General features: G+C 34.3%; 1 protein-coding gene and 1 pseudogene across 1 annotated transcript in view; one reads left to right on the forward strand and one right to left on the reverse strand.

Annotated features, from left to right (window-relative positions):
- The window catches only part of LOC148164839 (putative ATP-dependent RNA helicase DDX60), a 107,237-nt pseudogene extending 106,680 nt beyond the window's left edge, over positions 1-557 (forward strand).
- Positions 558-2,800: 2,243 nt separating this feature from the next.
- The window catches only part of ANXA10 (annexin A10), a 108,296-nt gene continuing 89,579 nt past the window's right edge, over positions 2,801-21,517 (reverse strand). Inside the window, exons 7-12 of the mRNA XM_028104337.1 lie at positions 12,146-12,199; positions 11,956-12,049; positions 11,164-11,259; positions 8,675-8,733; positions 4,857-4,979; positions 2,801-2,869 (exon numbers count right to left, since the gene is read on the reverse strand). Of these exons, the coding sequence (XP_027960138.1) occupies positions 2,801-2,869; positions 4,857-4,979; positions 8,675-8,733; positions 11,164-11,259; positions 11,956-12,049; positions 12,146-12,199 (495 nt within the window). The remainder of the gene's footprint in view (positions 2,870-4,856; positions 4,980-8,674; positions 8,734-11,163; positions 11,260-11,955; positions 12,050-12,145; positions 12,200-21,517) is intronic.

The following is a 21,517-nucleotide window of genomic DNA, read 5'->3' on the forward strand; positions in this document are numbered from 1 at the left end:
AACATATGTGAAATATTTAACTTTGGTGATAATAATATGCTATTATATAAGAACACTAAAAGTCATATTTTCTTAGCTAAATTATTAGCCTCTTTACAAATTTAACCTATTTAGGGCTAAACTGAGCGTAGTAAAATACTGAATGCAATGGACATAAACATGTTTCTGCAGCCTTTCCATATCTGATTTTATTTTGTCTCTGGAATGGCCAGCAATTCATTGGTAATTTACTTTCCTTTACTGGAGATTGGTAACACACTGAAAGCAAATTTATTCCTTTAAATTTTTTTTCCCCCATAGGTTAAATATGGGAGATGTTTTTTAATTTAATCAGAGATATTTCACTTGTTATTCAATCCATCAGGTATAGTAAACATTTGAAGATGATATAAACAGCTAAATAACATTAAACACAAATAACAATGATAATAATTTAGACACTTTTTTACAGGACTTCACTAAGTGAATTATGTAATGGTGAAGATGATAATGTTGTATTGGCATTTAAACAACTAAGTGAAGCATTCAAGACAAAACTTTGGAAAAAAAGACATTGACAATGTTGATCTTTACCCAAGCACTGTGATCCTGGAAAATAGAGATGATCAAGAAATTTCCCCACCCATTTGTGTTTCAGAAAATGGCTTATAACATGGAACCATTCTTTCTTATATGACTCAGATAAGACTTGCAGATGACCCCCTGTTTACCAATAACAGTCCTCAATACACCCTTCAAATTCCTATTCTTTGCCTCATAAATGATTAGTTGAACTGTTTTCCCCTACTGACCAATCTGGACAAAATGCATGCTAACTTGACTAAACTTTACTCAGGTTTCTTCCCTCACCACAGGTCCCTGGACTTTAATCCACCCTTTAGCTCCTGCTGAAAACTAACTAGAGGCATTCCCGGATCAGCTGTCCCAGATCAACTGTCCAATCTCAGATCAAAGACTGGCAATGTTAACCAAGACATTCCCAGAGGAATTGTCCAATCATACCACAAATTCATCCCATTCCCCCACACCTGATTCTTTCTAGTCTTGTTTATTCATCCCTATAAATTAAAAATCCTTTTCTGGCTGACCCTTGAGATCCCTGTAAACCCACATTCAGAACATTCTCTTTGTTGCAGTAGCCCTTCTTTACCTATTGCAGCTCCTATCCCCACTTATTGCAATAGACTTTTTGAATAAAATCCCTCCCTGTGTAAGTCCAGATTTGTTTTTGATTCAATAACAGCATGCCTTACCAAAGAAATAAAAGGTATTACCTAGCAAAAGTATAAATTTCACAATTTATTGAACTATTTACACAAAAATGTCCTAGCAAGGAAATTTTTTATTTAAATACCTAAATTCTCAGTAGGAATTCTAACATTTTTCTTGTATTAAAACTCTTATCTTAAAAATTATCTGGAAGAATAGCTATGCTAAATATCTCAAATAATTACTACCTTTGACTGAAATGTTAAAGATTTTTTTAAAGATAAAAATTAAAGTCAATTTAAAATGATATGACATCATACATCATAGCAGTAAGTTGAAATCTTGAAAGTGATTTCAGAAGTCTAATTTTTCTTAAATGTTTCATGTTGTGCCCAGTCACTGTGTTCTAAATGTCCTGAATCATTTCACCTGTAAGAAAACAGGTTCTGAATACGTTTTTCACTTCTCTTGAGACTGGTGAAGACAGATCTACAGGGACTGGGCTACAGGTTATTGAAAAAAAACCCTTCCATGTGGAACAGAGCACTCCTATCAACTTTGCCAGGTCATCTAGATTTATTGCATGTGTCCTCATTTTCCTAGCTTGACTTCATTAACTGCTGTTTCCTGTGATCTTGGGTTTTGTGTTTTCCCTTATATATATTGGGAGGCTTCTGTTGTGGACTCACCCATCTCTGTTTCTGCCTTTACTCTTGGCTAGTTTGTGGCATCAATCTAGATTCTCTCCCAAATCTGACCTCAGTATTTTTCCTTTGCTGTTCCTAATTTACTGAATCTTCAGACACAAAAGGGGCCAGGCTTTATGGATGGTACAAAGCACATAATAACTTCCAAATGGCTTTGATGCTGATGTTAAGAAGGGAAAACAAAAACAATGAGCAATGACTTTTCTGACATTGCATGGACAAATATTGGGTTGGTTAGGCACTCACATTAAAAAAAAATTAGCTAGAGATAAACTGCCTTTACCAGAATGGTTGTCAAATACCCACAGCCCCACCTCAAACACATGTCTGCACTCACACACAGATCCATACACCAATTTTTACATCCAGGTCTCTTACATATCAAAGCCTGACAAGCATCTATATGGTTGCACTTTGCTGTTTTATATCTTCATTTTCTTTTAAATAAAGGCAGCTTTAGATGTTCACTTTAGCTTTATTGCATTTGTACAAAAATCTTGAAAATTTCTCTAAGGGGGTTGGTCACACACCATGTTTTCCTCTTCCCAAGCATGCTAAGGACAGCTGTGAGCAGATTTTCTTGTTGTAGGGAATTGACAATTCACATTTAAATAAAATATATTTCAATGAAATTGTTTTTATTATTCCATTGTTTCATTATTCCATTTAGTAAATTGCTGATTTGAATGATAAGTACAAATCCAGTCTCATATAGTTTTATCAATAGATTTTTTTTTTGGCTTAGAATGATTTTAAAGATAGAAGAGAAAATATGATTCTATCGTTTTGCTATAATGCATCTAACAAGGCAAACATATCACAAACTCTGTATTTTGACATGTCTGTAAATAGGAGTGCAGTGTCCTCCACATCCTTCTTTTGACTTAGTAGTCTTCAGCATCACCGGCACAGATGGCAAGCAGAGCTTTCTCATAATGCCCTGAAGCAAAATTCTGAAACAAACAATGTATTTGAAATAAAATGTCATAGTATTTCTAAAAAGAAGCATGATTCCTCTGAATTATAATGAGAAAGATCCATGGGCCATTAGCGTTTCCAAAATTGTTGACTCTTTCTATCTAAAGATTTAATATGTTCTGAGAACTATTCCCAGGGGAAGTTATTGAAAAATAATACCATGGTTATAGTCAATAGAATAGGGTTTATATAAAGTTTATTGAATCCTAATGTGTATTTATGAAAAGAATAACTCACAGTAGAATTAAATCTCCTCAACTTTAAAAGCAGTGTCTTAATATTATTGTTATAAATCAGTTGAGAGTCTGTAGGGCAAATTGACAATATGCCTCCAAAGACTTAAAAATGTTTATACTTCCTAGTGCAGTAATTCTACTTCAAGAAATATATCCTAAGGAAATAATGATCAATTATTGAAGAGCACAAAAATGTACACTCAAAAATACAGACAACATTATATAGAATAGTGAAAAAGTAAAAAGCAGTATTTAATAATGTGGGGTAGTTTATGTATTTTTTAACTTATACAGTGGAATACCATGATTCAATAAAAGTATTCCTTTATGTAGTAAACCATATTAATGTTTACATATATTTTTAAAAAGCACCTACAATAACATTTCATTACTGATTGTCTATGGTGGAGAAAAAGGGCAAGTTTTATCTTCTTTTAGGGTCTTCTGTAGTTTCTAAGATTTTCAAGACAATAATAGTAAGAAATAAATGGAATTATAAAACCTATGTTAAAAATCAACTATCATATTAATGTTCTCTCACACAAAGTCATGCAATTACAATTCACTGTTTTAAATGCATATAGTAAAGTTACATTAATTACATGTAGACTTTAAGGTGGCTTGGTTAATTGCAGTATATATGTTAGAATTAGTTTATTTATTTAGAAAATGAGTTATGACATGTATTTCTCAATAAGAAATGTTTATTGCCGCTAAAAGTTTAGGGTTTTGAAGGTAGGTGAAGGAGAGTTTTATCAAAACAAAGGAATAAAATTTCTCCTAACTGCTGCAATGCCTCTTTTTAGAAAACACTTTGGCTATGCAAAGGCTTACAGGGTCTTCTGTATTTTTAGGGTCGTTTGGTCTTTAGGTTGTCAAGTTGCTTCTGGATCACTTTTAATAAACTAAAAAGCTATTTTATGCAATTGAAAATTTCAGTGTAAAACAATGTGAACAGGTAACAGCCCTTAGCTATGTGCAAATTATAAGGCAAGATTTATTTTCAGGGCCCTGTGCTTGGTTTAATGCTCTGCTGATGCCATCCCTAAATTCTTTATAAGTTTTTGAATGAAAGGTCAAATATTTTAATTTTAGATGGGGTGCCAAAAATTACATATGTAGCCCCAAGGCTTTGCTAGGTTTTATCAAAATCCAGAATAAAATTTAGACATATCAGAATGGGTAGGTTGGTTTGTTTACTTCTGAATCATTGTTGCTTTGCCCTTCAAGGGCTAAAGGGATAGGAGTGCATAGAATTTTACATGACTATCAGTGTTAAATCCCTCCAAGTTACCAGTTTATGGGATTCGACCTGCTGCGCTGCATTCTATGACCGTATGAGAGCTAAACTGACCTAAGAAGCCTCTTTACAGTTAGTGTGGCCTTACTGCAAAACGTTATTTTTCCTGATACTGATCACGCTTCAAAATTTAACTCACGAAGCACAATTACACAATTAGGGGATGAATGTTTTACATGACTCCATCAACAATTTTTGTTTGAAACACATCGAAGAGAAACAAATTCTGTTACTGAGGTGAAGGGGTTTCCTAACGTAGCCCCCGGTTGACGCACTAAAGGCTGTCTGATGTACTAAAGTAGATCATCTTTGTCAGAATAGTTAGCTTTTTAGACTCCAACATGAAGTTACTTAAATTAAAGCTCTTATTTCAGTTTCAAAAAGGATAAAATCTGGGACAAAATAAATCACGTGTAGGAGATTTACTTTGATGTCATGAAACAGGGATTTTCCGTATCTCTCTTTGTATCGTTTCCTGATGGTCATCAGATCTATTTCGCTTCTGGCGATTAGAATCCTGATTACGGTTTTATTATGGAAACCGAAGTCCTGAAAGATACAGAAGAGGAGAGAAAAAAATTAGAAAACAGTACCTTAAAGTTAATCTATCTAATACAGACTCATCCTCTTTTCTGTGGCCATTTATTCATCCTTTACTCCTCAAACACTGACATGGCGATCGGGGGAGTAGGGGCCCAAGTCTGACTCCGTCCCCTCTGAGACTTCTCCCTCTCTCATACGGTGTACATAAGGTGAAGTATTCTACCTATTTGACTTCTTTCCTTTGCTTTACTTATGTATTTTGTTGAAGTATAATTGACATACTATTGCCTCTTAGTTCCAGATGTACGTCACAGTGAGTCAGTATTTTTATACATTACAAAATGATCCCCATCGATCTAATTTCTTACCATACAGTTTTTTGCCAAACATTTATTACAATATTATTGACTACATTCCCTATGCTGTATATCACCATGATTTATTTATCTTATAACTGGAAGTTTGTACCTCTTAATCCCCTTTAGCTATTTTGCCTGTTTCTCCACCCCTCTCCCTCAGTGACCAATAGTTTGTTTCCTGTATCTGTAAGTCTGTTTCTGCTTTGTTTATTCATTTGTTTTGTTTTTTTAGCTTCTACACATAAATGAAATAATATACTATTTGTCTTTCTTTGACTTATTTCACTTAGCATAACACCTTCTAGGTCCATCCATGTTGTTGCAAATGGCACGATTTCATTCTTTTTAATGGCTGAGTAATATTCCTGTGTGTGTGTGTGTGTGTGTGTGTGTGTGTGTGTGTGTGTGTGTGACAGTCTTTATTGATGTACACATAGGTTATTTCTTGGCTATTGTACATAATACTACAATGAACATGGAGGCACTTATATCTCTTCAAATTGGTGTTTTTGTTTTCTTTGAGTAAATACTCAGAAGTGGAATTGCTGGATTCTATTTTTGAGTTTTTCAGGAAACTCAATACTGTTTTTCATATTGACTGCACGAATTTACATTCATACCAACAATATATGAGGATTCTCTTTTCTCCACATTCTTGCCAACACATGTTATTTTTTGTCTTTTTGATAATAGCCAGTCTGGCATGTGTGATATCTCACTGTGGCTTTGATTTGCGTGGCCCTGATGATGAGTGATGTTGAGCATCTTTTCATGGGCCTGTTTGGCCAGTTGCCTGTGGTGGGACTGCTGAAGCTGGTGTGGGTCAGGGGCCCGGGGCATGCTGGGGCCACCCTAGCAGGCTGGGTAGAGCATCTGGACCCTGTTTCTGTCTCTGCTATCAAGGTGGAGGGGGAATGTGAAAATTGGTGCTCATTCACACATACGACCCTAGAGAGGCTTCCCACAGTTCCTCACCCATTTGGTGGATGTTTTAAGGTTAATGAATGAATTTCCTTTACTTATAGTCTAGTTGCCCTTTAAACTGCTGTGTCTTCACTGTGCCCAGGGCAGGTGAGTCTGTGCACGGGGACCTCAGTGATATCCCTCCCTATTATAGGTCTTTGTGTAAAGGTTACTATGTCTCCAACTCTCCTATCCTTCTCTATGCGGACCCTTCATTATTTGTTGTGCAGAAGCTGTTCAGCTTTCAGTTCTTCAGGCGGAATTGCTCTATATGTAGGTGTAGATTTGGTGTGTCAGTTGGAGGAGGTGAGTTCAGGGGCTTCCTACATCAGCATTTGGGCCCCCTTTCTATGTTACTTCTTAAATGTCCCATATCTATTTCCAGTGTAACTGCCTAGATGCTGGCCCGTATCCTTTCACCCTGATTCTGCAACAGTTCCTTTTAGCCCCTGGCCAACCCTCACACTCTCTCCTTCCTGATTCTGCAACAGTTCCTTCCTTTTAGCCTGGTGTCCCTCACACTACATTATAAAATACAAATCTGATCATGTGCTCTTTCTAGGTAAAAATTCTAGGCCAGGGAGGGAGGTGGGTTTTGAATTATGTTAGATGAACTTTGATATGTCTGAGTGAGACAGCAATTACATTTTTATTTTACAGTCTATTACTAAAAATTGTAAAAATAAAAATTCCAGGTATTTGAAATATTTTTGGATTTAAACTCAAATACTGAAAAATACAAAAATAAATTTTTGTATACTAGCTCCAGAAAGAATATTGCTTTATAAACCAATTTCAACTTGTCTTTTCAAATGGAGTAATGGGGACATCCAGTGGCCAGTGAGCATAATATAAATATATATATGCATATATATATGTATATCTATATTTGAGGATAATAAAATTTTTGATGTCTGAATGTTTTGGATATAGACCTCTAAGCAATCTTTTCACAATTTGATGTGATTAAATTAAATGATTTATCCAAGTTTCCATATTTAGGTTGTATATCATTTACTTAGAGTGCACTCGAGAAAAATACCTGCAGTTTTCTTTGGTTAAGGGTAATATAAACAGCTTTGACCAATATTTTACATTTGAAGTCATTATATATCAAAAATTCAATTATTTGAGTATACAATCCTCCTCTTGTGAGTACATGTATATTCATTTTTGCATTGAAACACACACAGAAGGAATAGAATTTTTATTTATTATTAGAATAAGTAGCCCTCAATTTGGACAGATTTGGAACCAGACTAATTATGCTTATTTCCCCATGGTCATTCACAAGTGAAACTTCATTCTATTTTTTGGAGAAGGACACTGTTGAAATCATTCCATAACATTGTCCAATATATTATTTAAATTTTTTTTAAATCAAGTCAACTTTTTCTGCTTGGAAATAGAAAAAGATAGAAGTGAAGTCTGTGACCACAGGATACATGTGTTTTGAGGATACATAAGTTGGTTCTTGTACATAAATAAAAAATACACTTCACACAAGATATATAATAGAAATATTCTCAACTGTTATCATATTATCCCAGCATGCTAGCTACTTTTAATAAGTTGGTCTGGAAAAATTACTTTGCGGATAAAACATTGACTCTTAAAACTACTGTATTACTGACTTTAAAAAAAATAATTTTCACCGAGTTTTTGAAGGTATGATATATGTATAATGGTTTATATCAGAACTTTCTTTTTCTAAAAATGTGTTATGCACATTATGGATAAAATGTGCATTGTTTCATGCATTTAAGTGTTTGTTTCTTTAAAAATAAATGTACCAAAGGATGTGTGATTGACTATCACACTAAACTATGAACAACATTCTCATTTAATTACAAAATAGATTTAGAGTTTGTTGTTATCAGCCATCTCTTTTTAAAGTACTTTTTAAAATAACACTTTAGGTTTAAAAATAACCACTGCCATTATTTCATGTTTTTAAATTTCAGAAATGTATTAATTTCTTACTAAGGGTTTATAATGTTTTGACATTTCCTGCTTGACACTTTGTGTTTTGTACTTGAATTAAGTATGAAATAGGGGTCTTTGGCAAAATACAAAAGCTTTTGGATTTGCCAGTTTATTCATATGCTAAGAAGAGCTAAAGCACATGGGGGAGATAGGTCCCACGGAGTCATACTTCTCAGGTAACTCAATTTGATGCAGAAAGCAGAGTATTATTTATTTGGTGGTTCTTATTTTGGTGTATAATACATTTTTTTTCCGCTTGAGCATATTTTGTTTGAAATGAATATATTTGCATACAAGTTCAAAAATGTTTAAATAATAAAAGTAAACCTAGTGCTTTGAGAAAGTAGACATGATTTTCTGGGGAAATTTTAAAAATATGTGGGTCATACTTACATGGATTGCACTATATAGTCTATAAGCAAAATAGGCTGGTTTGTCTCGAATACAGAGAACTAGGAAAAATGAGAGAAAAAAAAGAAAGTTTGAGAGTGACGATATATATTTTCTTCAGAATTTGGGAAACAATGAAAACACTTCTTTTTTTCTGTTAAAATCCTGGGAGAGTGAAACTTTTTGAGTCCTATGCGGATCCCTCATTGTACATTGTAGTGAAATTTCAATATTTAGAATGGTGGTAAAACCATAACCTATAGAAAAAGGTAAAGTAACAATATTATAATGACTCATTCAGATTTTCATTTAGTCTATCTCTTAGAGATCTCTTAGTTCCTTTACAGTGTCTAGTGAAGAAAAATGTGTCCCTTTTATCTGAAAGTTAAATAAAGCTTCAAAGAGACCCAGGTTATCACCACTATTATAGATTTTTATTATTATAGAATTCAATATGCAATTGATTCACTTTCCCGAACACTATTTTTAATCCCTTGTAGACTTATGAATAGATCTGAGGTCTTTCTCTCTTGTTTTTAAAGATTTTTAAATTTATTTGAGAGAGAGAAAGAGAGACAGAGACAGAGAGTGGGTGGGGGAAGGGACAGAGAGAGAGAATCTCAAGCAGACTCCCCATTGAATGTGGAGCCTGCCACATGGGGCTGGATCTCACGACCCTGAGATCATGACCTGAGCCGAAACCAAGAGTCAGATGCTCAACCAATTGAGCAACCCAGGCACCCCAAATCTGAGGTCTCTTAAAAACAAAACAAAACAAAACTGGATGGGCGATAAGGGGCCTGGACCAGTGTTAGAAGTCATCTTACCAAAAGCATTATGGCATTAGAACAACTTACAGCCTAGTGAATTGTTGTACTTGACGGAGGTCAGTTGATGATTATTGACATTCAATAATGTTTATTTGAATAAGTAAATAAGTTAATAAATAAATGAGTAACATATGTGAGGCTATAACTTTTGGGTAAAATAAAGTCATCACAACAGTGCTTTCGCTATAGTTCAAATGATAATTTTAGATTGTAAGACCATGCCTTCATCTTTTACTTTTATTTATAACTGTGAACCTCATAGCACTCTTGAGTCACTGTTAGAATGTGGACACTTTGAGGAGAAGGAGCTTTTGTTGTTTTTGTTGTTTTACTGTTCCATTTGCAGGCACTGAATCAATGGACAGAATAGTAGATGACTCAATAAATGTTTATTGAATAAATGAATGAATCAGTTAAATTGTTTTCTGGTATTTCTCATTTCCATTATTTCCTCTCACCCACTGCTTTGTTTGTGGTATGGTCTATAGTGGAAAGAGAGCTATCTTGAAATTCAGATGACTTGAGTTCTTGTCATAACTTTGTTGTTCATTAGTTGATAGACTTTCAAGTATTCAATTAACCTCCTTGGGCCTTTGTTGTTAAATAAGTTGTGATGTGATATGTGGTTATTAAATTATATTGAGAATTAGCCACAATAAATGCACCATATTCTCAGAAAAACACACACATATTCATATATTATATACTATTTTAAGGATTTCATAGAACCCACCAAAGCTTTTTAATGGAACCCTTGCTTAAAACTCCTTTACAAACTAAGCTATAAAAATTCTGTTCCCTATAATGATGTAATGTATGGTGATTAACATAACAATAAAAAATTAAAAAAATGCACAGCAATCAAAAAAAAAATTCTGTTCCCTACTATCTCCAATGCCCATGTATGTTTGTGCCATTCTAGGAATGGAAAAGCATAATGTACATTTATCCAACAAATATAAGTGATTGCTTGATGTGTGTTCTCTCTGGGGATATTTCACAAAGACCCTTCATTTGTAGTTCCTACAATGTATGCTGTCAAGTCATAGCACAGCACAAGGTACAGCATGGGTAGTTTAATAGTAGTCATTATGGATAGCTACCACTGTTTTCCTCTCTGTGGGAAGATATCTTTCCTTAGGAAAGAGATGGAGGTGTGTCTTTCTCACAGTAGCCTGCAGAAATCACTACTGAGTAACAACTTGGTAAATTTTTATGGTAGAACTTACCCCTAAAGGCAAAATATTAAAGATGATGAAAAAAAAAAAAAACTCTTCCTCTTGGAGAAAAGGGAGCCATATTTCTAGCTTTTATCTGCTCTTTAACAAGGGAATGGAAATCAGTACATATAAAATGAATTTAAAGGTATGAGATCCCAGTTACCTGAGAGAATATCTGAGAATTCAGTTTCAGAGTATGAAAGTTGAACCAGCTATTAGAGAAGGGTATTTGTTCATTAAAGTTATCAAGTTGCCAGTTTAGTGCATTGTATCAGGAGTTAATGTACTTTCCTCTATAGAGTTAACATCCTTACTAAATAATTAAATTCAGGGGAAAGTGACTCAATGAAGAGCAAAGTCATGCATCTTTAATTCAATCAAGCTAATCGGCATTTATTGTGGAATGAAAGGTCTGCTGTACACCGAGTAAATTATTACTTACCAATTGCAACTAGCAACTCTTGGAAGTATCCATCATAGCATTCATTAATGGCATCTACTATGTCTTGCCCAGAAATATTTTGAAATTCCTGGAAAACTTCAACAAATTGATATAATTCAAAGGAGATTTTGTACATATTATAAATTTAAAATATAAATATTACAAATTTAAAATATAAATATTGATTAGATTGCTACAAATAGTGAAAGTAAATAAAGTATAGGGGTACAGGTTGAGTTGGGGTAGGCTGTCTTTTACAATTTTTTATAGCGTTTTACTTATGTAGAAAAAACAAAACAATTTTTTTAACTAAAAGAAACAGAAAAGTATAGAGGTCAAACAATGTGCAAACTAATATGAGTGCACCTCTGAGACAAATATGGCAGCTTCACATAAATCATGACATTAATAATAATCTCCTTGACTTGTAATGGACTAGTTAAACCATGTTTACTATATTCTTTTCAAGAAAACATATAATATGCCTAATAGAAAATAGCTGATTTATTTGAGTAAGTTCTCCATCAGAAACAGAGATGATTTTAAAAGATTCAGTATTTAAAGTTTATGTAATTCAGTTTTTGGAAAAAATAAAATTATAAGAAAATTTTATTCCTTAGTAATGTCATTAGATAAGACATGTCTGTATAAATGTAATTCAAAATAAGTACCTTTGTGATGACTAGTTTTCCTCTATATGTAATATTTACCTTTTTCTCCCTTCCAATTAACTACCTGCTTCCTATTATACTATCAGTTAAGTAGCTGAAAAGAAACCTGATTAATAATTACCCAGCCACAGTTGTTGATAACTTTTGTTGCACAGGATCATTTGCAGCATGGTTTTGTGTTCCCCTGTCTTCTGCTGACAGGCTTCCCACAGGACCTGAAACATCATACCGCTAGGAAGTAGCCCCATAACCACCCCAGACCATTTTAACAAAGGGTTTTCATAGTCACTTTGAGATCTGGTTCTTGTTACCATTGCATCCTGAGCAGCCAGAGCAGGGTCTGTATATCCTTCCTCTCTGGTTCCCTGTAAAATAAGCACAGGTTTTCCTTTGTAAATTTTCTTAATTAACAACCCATATAGGATTATTGGGACAAAAATCTTTGAACCCCCAAATACATTGGTAATTCCTAAGAAAATTCTATCATTATTTGGAGTTTACATTTGTTGAATACTATATGAAACATAGGTCCTTTTTAAAAATGTGGGTTTTATCTTTTCTTTGCACCAGTGGTCATCTTTCAAAGACGTTGAAATGTTTTTCACTCTTCTGTGCAGTTTCTTCTTCCCATCAAACTGAGCATCCAAGGCCTGGCAGTGGGTAATACAGATGGATTTAACATTTTAGAGTGAAAATGCAGAGAGAAAGAATGAGTTAATATTCTGTCTCTGACTTGTCAAATAGGATACATGCAACAATAAAATAATAATGAAATCCAGATTTTGTGGAGTAAGAATATTTTACAAATCTGTATCATGCCCACCACTCCCAACCATTTATCATATAAAGAACAGACATGGCCAAGTTGATCAGAGATGTCCATTGCAAACAGGATGGAAGGAGGGTTAGCCAGTGCAGGAGCTTCTGGTCTCCAAGGATTATGACTATAAGGGGTGGAGGGAAGAGTTAGGAGACATGTGATCAGACAGTTCATTTAATGTTTCCCTTGGGTTGAGATCTGGAGGGAATGCTTTTTTCTCTTCTCTTTTCTTCTTTCTCTTCTCTTCCCTTCCCTTCCCTTCCCTTCTCCTCTCTTCTCCCCTTCCTTTTTGTTTTCTTTCTTTCTTTCTTTCTTTCTTTCTTTCTTTCTTTCTTTCTTTCTTTCTTTCTTTCTTTCTTTCTTTCTTTTTCTTTCTTTCTTTCTTTCCTTTCTTCCTTTCTTTCTTTCTTCTTTCCTCTCTCTTTCTTTCTCTCTCTCCCTCTCTCTCTTTCTTTCCTATGCTGAGAGAACACTGAGAATACAGTGGTTTCTGCTCCCATCATGATTTTGGACTTGGAAATAGCCACATCACAAGGAACTCAGTGATATAGCAAGATCAGGCTGAGGAAAGTCCTAAACACAACTCTTTTGAATTGACCTCAATCCCTAAGTAGCATTAATGTGTCCCAAATTTCTTATCTGCTCCTGATGGAGGAACTTGCATGCTAGCTGAGAACCTGGCTGGGGAGCTTGAAAGATGGAGTCGTTTATGACCATGGCAGGGAGAGACTGTTCCAGTAGCCAAGAGCTATAAAGTAGACCACATTGGTAGACTGTGTGGGACCTAGAACTTAGGGGATTCTTCAGCTCTGGTGAGAGTAAAGATGAGGCTAAACCATCATAGAAGGTTACTCGGCTCTGACCAAATTGAGACAGAAAAAGGATCATAAGTTAACAAGCTCCGTGGTTTGGAAGCTGGTACTAAGAAATGCTCATACCCTGGACATCTATATTTCATCAGCTGCATGTCCAGAGTTGTTCAGAACTACCATTCCATAGTCAAGATGAGCAAGGATGCAGAAAATATCTTCATGATCTGAGGCACCATCACTCTCATAAAGATATCTCCTAAACCACACACAAATGCCTCTCCACCAACAGGGCCAGAAATCTGAGAGTTGAGTATTTAACTCAATAACTGTGTAAATGATACTGAACATGTACTCACATTGACTATTCAAAGTACTGTATGGATTAAATTTGTTTATTAAATTAAATATTAGGCTTTTTTCCTTGCTAACCCAAAGCTGGAAGCATATGAGAAAGATCAATTTATTCATAGGGAAATAAATAAACTACATACTTTTGTGAGTAAATCTGTAGCTCTGGAAAATTTAATATGTTTTAATTATAACTTAGAAGTTGTGTATCACTTAGAGGTGTCCCCCTAAGGAAAAGTTGATACAAACTATTTTTCAAGACACTGTATACATTTTTATTGAACCTTTTAGTTTAAAACATGAGGTAAAAGGAAAGCCAGTTCTCCTTAACCAATATTTTACACAAATGTAGTAAAATATTTCAAATTTTAGGGAATTATAATGGATTACATATCTTAAAAGTTGGGGATTGATTAAACAACATCCAACTTCTTGAATTTTCCTGTTGACTCTTCCTTTACAACAGTAACCAGTTCTAATTAGTTACATAAGTTTCTTCAAGGCCATGTTTTATTGTCGCTGGTGTCTTTATGTCTGAAGCATTGCTATTTCAATCAATAGCCATAATTCCACTTCAGAAATCGTTTTGCTTTGGTGGAATTTTGACATCAGGCTGTCATTTATTTCCATAGGCCCACTTTCGTTCCATCTCTAGTTGAGCCTTTTCTCTTTTACTCATAGTCAAGAGTGCTTCATCCCATCCTCTGATGACTTTGCCTATTCCAACCTTAAAACTTAAAGGCGTGGCATTTTTCTTCTCCTTTGAACTCTTTTGAATATTAGTATCAAAAACATTAGTATGGTAATTCATAGTCTTCATCTTATTTGACCTATATCAGTAGGGTTTGATGCAATTGCTCACTCTCTCCTCCTTGTTATGCCTTCATCACTGGGCTTCCAGGATCCTGCACTCTCATTTTCCTTCTTTGTACTTCCCTGGTTACTCATTCTCAATCTTATGTATTGGGCCCACCTTTTACTTTTCAATCTCTTAATACTGGAAAGTTGTAGTACTCAGTTTTTAGTACTGCTCTTGTCTGCATGTACAATCCTTCCCTTGTTAATCTTTACTGTTCATGTGGCTTTACATTCCATCTATGTTGTAATGATACCCAATTTTACATCACTAGCTTAGATCTACCATCTGAATGTCAGATGCATATATTCCAATTGCCAACCAAACATCTTCACTTGGATTTCTAATATACATATTAGACACAACACATTCAAAATCTATCTCCTGATCTCCCTCCAACTTAAAAAACCTCTTATATCCATAACTCTCCACATTTCAGTTTATGATAACTCCACTGTTCCTACTGCTCAGACTAAAAAACTGAGTAACGTTTTATTTCTTCTTTTTTACTTTATATCCTACATCCAGTTCCTCAGGAAATAATATAGACATTACCTTCAAAACACATGCAGAATCTGGGCACCTTTCATCACCACCAGAGATTTCCTATGGGTCCAAATTAATATTGTATCTTGACATTTTTTTTTTTTTTGCTGATATAGCATCCTTACAGGCTTGTTTCTATCCTGTCTCCCTACTTTTTCCTCAACATTGCATCTAGTGTGAATATTTTTTTTATTTAAATGAGTTGTCTCTGTGTGTATGTCTTTTCTCAAAGTAGACCAATAGTTTTAAAGACCAATGATGTTGAACATCTTTTCACATACTGTCATCCATTTATCTTTGGTGAAAGTATGTTCAAATATCTTTTTTCTTGTTGTTAGAGTCTTTGATTTGTTATTGAGTTTGGTTTTCTTAATGAACAGGTTTATTCAGGTATAATTGCCATGCAACAAACTGTACATATTAAAAAAAAAGATCATATCATTCCTTTTCTCAAAATCCAGTAATGATTCTCCTTTCTCCATTTCATTCAGAACAGAAGCAAAAGTCCTTACAAGGCACAGATTTGAACTTTCTGACATTACTCACCACTACTATAGAACATTTTCTTGGCTTGCTCAGACGGCACCACTTGGCCTTCTTGCTATTCTTCACAACTGTCAGCCACTCCCTTGCCTTAGAACTTTCCCTTAACTTTCCCTTTGCCTGGAATGCCCTATCATTACCATTTATTTGCTGACACATTCTTTCCAAATGTTTGCTCATATCTTATCTTCTCAATGAGATTTCCCTGACCAATCTATGTAATATTGCAATCTACCTACTGTGCCCAGTCCAACAATTTCTATCCCCATTATCCTGCTCTGCCATATCTTTCACTGCCTTCTAACATTCTATATAATGTACCTGTTCATTAGATTTCTCTTGAATTGTTCCTATTCCCCCATTAGATTTTAAGCTTCTTAAACACTGATGAGGTCCTTGTCTCTTTTGTTCATTGACAATTCCCTATTGCCTAGAATCATGCTTGGCACATTGCAGGCACTTGACAAATACTAATTGAATCAATACTAAATGAATGTAGGAAAGCTAAAGAAATGACTTTTAGATAGTGGAATTCAAAGATCAGTTGTATTACTCCAGCATTGTAATATAACTTGAAGTCTAGAATTATGATACGTCCACTTTTGTTTTTCTTTTTCAAGAGTGCTTTCACTATTTGGGGTCCTTTGTGGTTCCATACAGATTTTAAGATTGTTTGTTCTAGTTCTATGAAAAAAATGCTGTTGGTATTTTGATAGGGATTGCATTAAATCTGTAGATTGCTTTGGGTAGTATAGATATTTTAACAATATTTGCAATCCATAAGCATGGACTGTCTTTCCATTTCTTTGTATTGTCTTTAATTTCTTTCATCAATGTTTTATATTTTTCAGAGTATAGGTCTTTCACTTCCTTGGTTAAGTTTATTCCTAGGTATCTCATTATTTTTTGTGCAATTGTGAATGTCATTGTTTTCTTAATTTCTCTTTCTGCTGCTTCATTATTAGTGTAATAGAAATGCAACAGATTTCTGTAGATCAAAGGAACAGAATAGAAAGCCCAGAAATAAATCCACAATTATATGGTCAATTAAACTTCAACAAAGCAGGAAAGAATATCCAATGGGAAAAAGACAATCTCTTCAACAAATGGTATTGGGAAAACTGGACAGCTGCATGTGAAAGAATGAAACTGGACCACTTTCTTGCACCATATACAAAAATAAACCCAATGAATTAAGGACATAAATGTGAGACATGAAACCATAAACATTCCAGAAGAGAGCACTGGCAGTAATTTCTCTGATATTGGCCATAACAACATCCTTCCAGATATGTCTCCTGAGGCAAGGGAAACAAAGGAAAAAATAAAGTATTGGGACTACGTCAAAATAAAATGCTTCTGCACACCAAAGGAAACAACCAAACTAAACTAAAAGACAACCTACTGAATGGGAGAAGATATTTCCAAATGACATGTCCAATAAAGGGTTAGTATCCAAGACGTGGTAAAGAACTTATACAACCCAACACCAAAAAACCCAAGTAATCTAATTAAAAAATGGGCAGAAGACCTGAACAGACACTTCTCCCAAGAAGACATCCACATGACCAATAGATGCATGAAAAGATGCTCAACATCACTCATCATCAAGGAAATGCAAATCAAAACCATAATTAGATATCACCACACACCTGTCAGAATGGCTAAAATAAAAACCCCAATAAACAAGTGTTGACACAGATGTGGAGAAAAAGGAACCCTGATGCACTGTTGGTAGGAATGCCAACTGGTGCAGCCACTGTGTAATAGTATAGTGGTTCCTCAAGAAATTAAAAATAAGCTACCCTACAATCCATTAATCACACTACTGGGTATTTAGCTAAAGAATATGAAAACACTGATTTGGAGGGATATATGCACTCCTATGTTTATTGCAGCATTATTTACAACAGCCAAACTATGGAAGCAGTCAAAGTATCCATCAGTGGATGAATGGATAAAGAAGATGTGGTGTATATACACAATGGAATATTACTCAGGCATAAAAAAGAATGAGATCTTACTGTTTGCAATGACATGAATGGAGCTAGAGAGTATAATGCCAGACAGAGAAAGACAAATACCACATGATTTCATTCACACATGGAATTTAAGAAACAAAACAAATGAACAAAGACAAAAAAAGGGACAAATAAAAAAAACAGACTCTTAACTGTAGAGAACCAATGGATGGTTACCAGAGGAGATGTGGGGGTGGGGGATGGGTGAAATAGGTGAAGGGGATTAAGAGTACACTTATTTTTTTTATTATTATGTTCAGTTAGCCAATAAGGAATACACTTATCTTGAGGAGTACTGAGTCAATATATGAAATTGTTGAATCACTATATTGAGAGCTAAAACTAATATAACACCATATGTTAACTACACTGGAATTAAAATAAATAATAAAAAAATTAGTTAATAGATGTAGGAAAAATTTACGGATCATTGAAATTTTGAGTGATTTCCAATTAAACTACATAGCTAAGTAAACACCTACCCTTACAAAGTTTGTGAGAAATATTTAAGAATTTTCTGCAGTTCTCTGTATCTGAAATATTTTTTGAAACATAAAAGTTTTGACATTGAACTTGAAATGGTGCTTGTCTGTTCATTTCTTTGTGCAGTTACTTACCAAAAGTGCTTTAAGCAGACTGGTGGATTAAAAAATGTGAATAAGTAAATTGTGATTTAGCTTTTTCCACCGAGGGAGAATCAAGCTGGTTTGTCATGTAAAAAACCTAAGAGAACAGCATGGTGTGTGTAACTGATGTAAATGCTAGAGAAATAGCATAAATTAGTACAGGATTTGGGTTGGGGCAAAATAAAACTGTGGAAAGAAGAAATTAAGGGGATGAAAATCTAGCTGAAAATATTTGAAATAGGTAAGTTGACTACAGATGATCACTAAAATCTGATGGCAATAACATCCCCAGAAATCTCACTCTACAAGTTTGAGAAACCATTGTAAGGAAAATCCTAACAGCTAAAATGAAGAGTAAGCATCCAGTTGGGTCATTTCCTCTCCTTCTGTGAAAACATTTATCATCTCCAGTGTGATTTGCACACACCGATTAATTGGTCTCCAAGTGATTAATTTTTTATTATTTGACAGATAATTAGATCTAGTGTAAATCTAGTTAATAAAAGCATGCATGAAGTGTTGTAAGCACGTTTAATGATTGGCATTAGTTTTCAAGAAGAAGGTGTTCTGGCTGAGTTGTTTCCTTATTAGAAATATCCTTTTTGGAAAATACTAAGATTAAGTAAAGAATCTCTCCCAGAAAATATGACAATAATTTTCAACACTTTCCATTTCATGAATATCTTAAGGCTCCTATGCTCCAATTCCCTTAATCTCTATTAATTCACAAAAGAGGTGTGCCTGATTTTTATGAAGTTAAAAAGATGAAAGCCACAGACAGTCTTTACTTTGATTCTGAAAATCAAATAAAATGCAGAGGGAAGCAGTGGATGTAATTACAGTAATTGAAGAATTTTAGAATATTTGTATTGGGAAGGAATTGAGAGACTAATGGGTTCATATTCCTTAATTTACAAAGTAAATCTCCCTAATCTGAATCTCAAGAAGGTAAAATAATAAAGATAAGGACATACAATTGACTTATAATATGGTTAAGAGGAAAAGATACGTAGATATATACCTTGTTTTACACAGAGAATATCTATCTATCATCTATGTATATATATATATAGAGAGAGAGAGAGAGAGAGAGAAAGGGAAAGACAGAGACAGACAGAAATAGAGAGAGAAAGAGAGAGAGATTGAGAGAGAGAATAATGATCCCAACTTTAGGGTAGAAGAGACTTGTTTACACTAAAGTAGCCCTCAGTTATCTGGTTGGAACTCATCAGTCTAAATTGCACAACCTTTAGGAAGGAATTCCATTTCCTTTTTGTAAAATGTCTAGAGAGATTCTCTCTCAAGTGGTGTATACCACAGATAGTGGTCAGGGGAAGTGATAAACTTTTTCAGTTCCCTAAATTCACTTTTTATCTTTTCCCAACCTTCTAGATTTACTAATCCAAATGTTAAATCAGAGGCTCAAAACTGAAGAGCCGCTAATGTAGAAGTTGGGAGTCAATGGGAAATCTTCAAAATATTAAAAAAAATCTAAAAGAAATTATACATTTAATTATATATATCATTATTTATACATAAGCATTATGAATTACCGTGAGACTTCTGATCTTCAAAAAGACTATTAAAGGAGATTATACTAAGATACCTCTTTTTACTTCCATTTTCTATTGTAATTTAAGTATTTTCTATGAAATGCATATTATTTTATACTTGTAGAGTGTGTTTTACATTTTAAGAGAAATGTACTGTGGGCGCCTGGGTGGCTCAATCGTTAAGTGTCTGCCTTTGGCTCAGGTCATGATCCCAGGGTCCTGGGATCGAGCCCTGCATCGGGCTCCCTGCTCAGCGGGAAGCCTGCTTCTCCCTCTCCCACTCCCCCTGCTTGTGTTCCCTCTCTCTCTGTGTCTCTCTCTATCAAATAAATAAAATCTTAAAAGAAAAAAAAGAGAAATGTACTGTGAGACCTTACAAGTATTTAATCTTTAAGTAAACCTTATTAATTTTCCTTGGCTTCTTATAAAATCTAGGTCTCTGTTCACCCTCATTTTTGATATTCTCTATTGGAAGGAAAAGTTTACTACATTGAAAAGCTATTTCTAAGTTAAACACACAAACACAATTTAATGTTCCAACCCTAGAAATTGAAATTAATAAATAATACTTTATACTATAAAGTCATAACCCAAATTAGATAAAACCCCATGATGACATAAATTAGTGCATTGTTTTAAAATATGTATATCTATATAGATAATATTACTTTATATACAAATGCACACACATATAGACTTTATCAATAATAAAGCATTATTGTTTAATTTCACAGAAAAAGAACTACAATTATGAATAAGATTGATTGGCCTATTACATTGAGAAAACATTGTTCATTGATTATTTCCCCCATGACTTACTTTCCGTCATGCTTAATTTTCAGAACTCTGTGGTTTTTTTTTTTTCTGGAATATAAGAATCTTTGCTTTAAAAAAATCCACTGCAATCTTGATTCTGAGATGTCAGTACTTTTAAGTGGTTTATAGCTCAACCATTTAAGAGGCACAGAGATATTAAAAGGTTATTTGCATATTGGTCATTTGACATTTTACAAAATAGAAGTAGAACTGGAGTGGAGTCAAATGGGGTTGAAGATAAGAGAAATTAGATTTAAACAATGGGGTGATAGTGTACTTAGGCCTCTTTTCATATTGGCCCTCTCATTCAGTAGATGTGTAATGGTAATCCCTCTAAGTCTGGGTATCCTTGTCTCTACAAGGAGGAGATATAGCCTTTGGTTTCCTTGGAAAGCTGAGTCTGAGAGGAGATCAGCACATGTCTTATTTATTACGGAGTGGGCTTGGGAGAAACACGGAAGGGAGAGGAAGGAAGCAGGATTCTGGAGCAGAAGCTGGACTGTGATATAGCTTTAATGGAATGCAAGGTTATCCTAATAAAATACATTTTGTTTCCTATCAGAGAATGTATATTTTTCATCAATAAATTGAAATAAATTTCTATTTGGATATTAAGAAAATAGAAACTTGTTTGATACTAGGGTGCAACTCATGGATTTACAATGGGACCATTGGCTTTCCTTTATTAGGGGCAATGCCTATGCCAATATGAATTTCTGACTGGGAAACTGTTGTTTTAATT

Source organism: Eumetopias jubatus, unplaced genomic scaffold (assembly GCF_037043125.1).
Source record: "Eumetopias jubatus isolate StellerSeaLion01/CBP00866 unplaced genomic scaffold, mEumJub1_p1.0 scaffold_2, whole genome shotgun sequence".
NCBI classification, from domain to species: domain Eukaryota; kingdom Metazoa; phylum Chordata; class Mammalia; order Carnivora; family Otariidae; genus Eumetopias; species Eumetopias jubatus.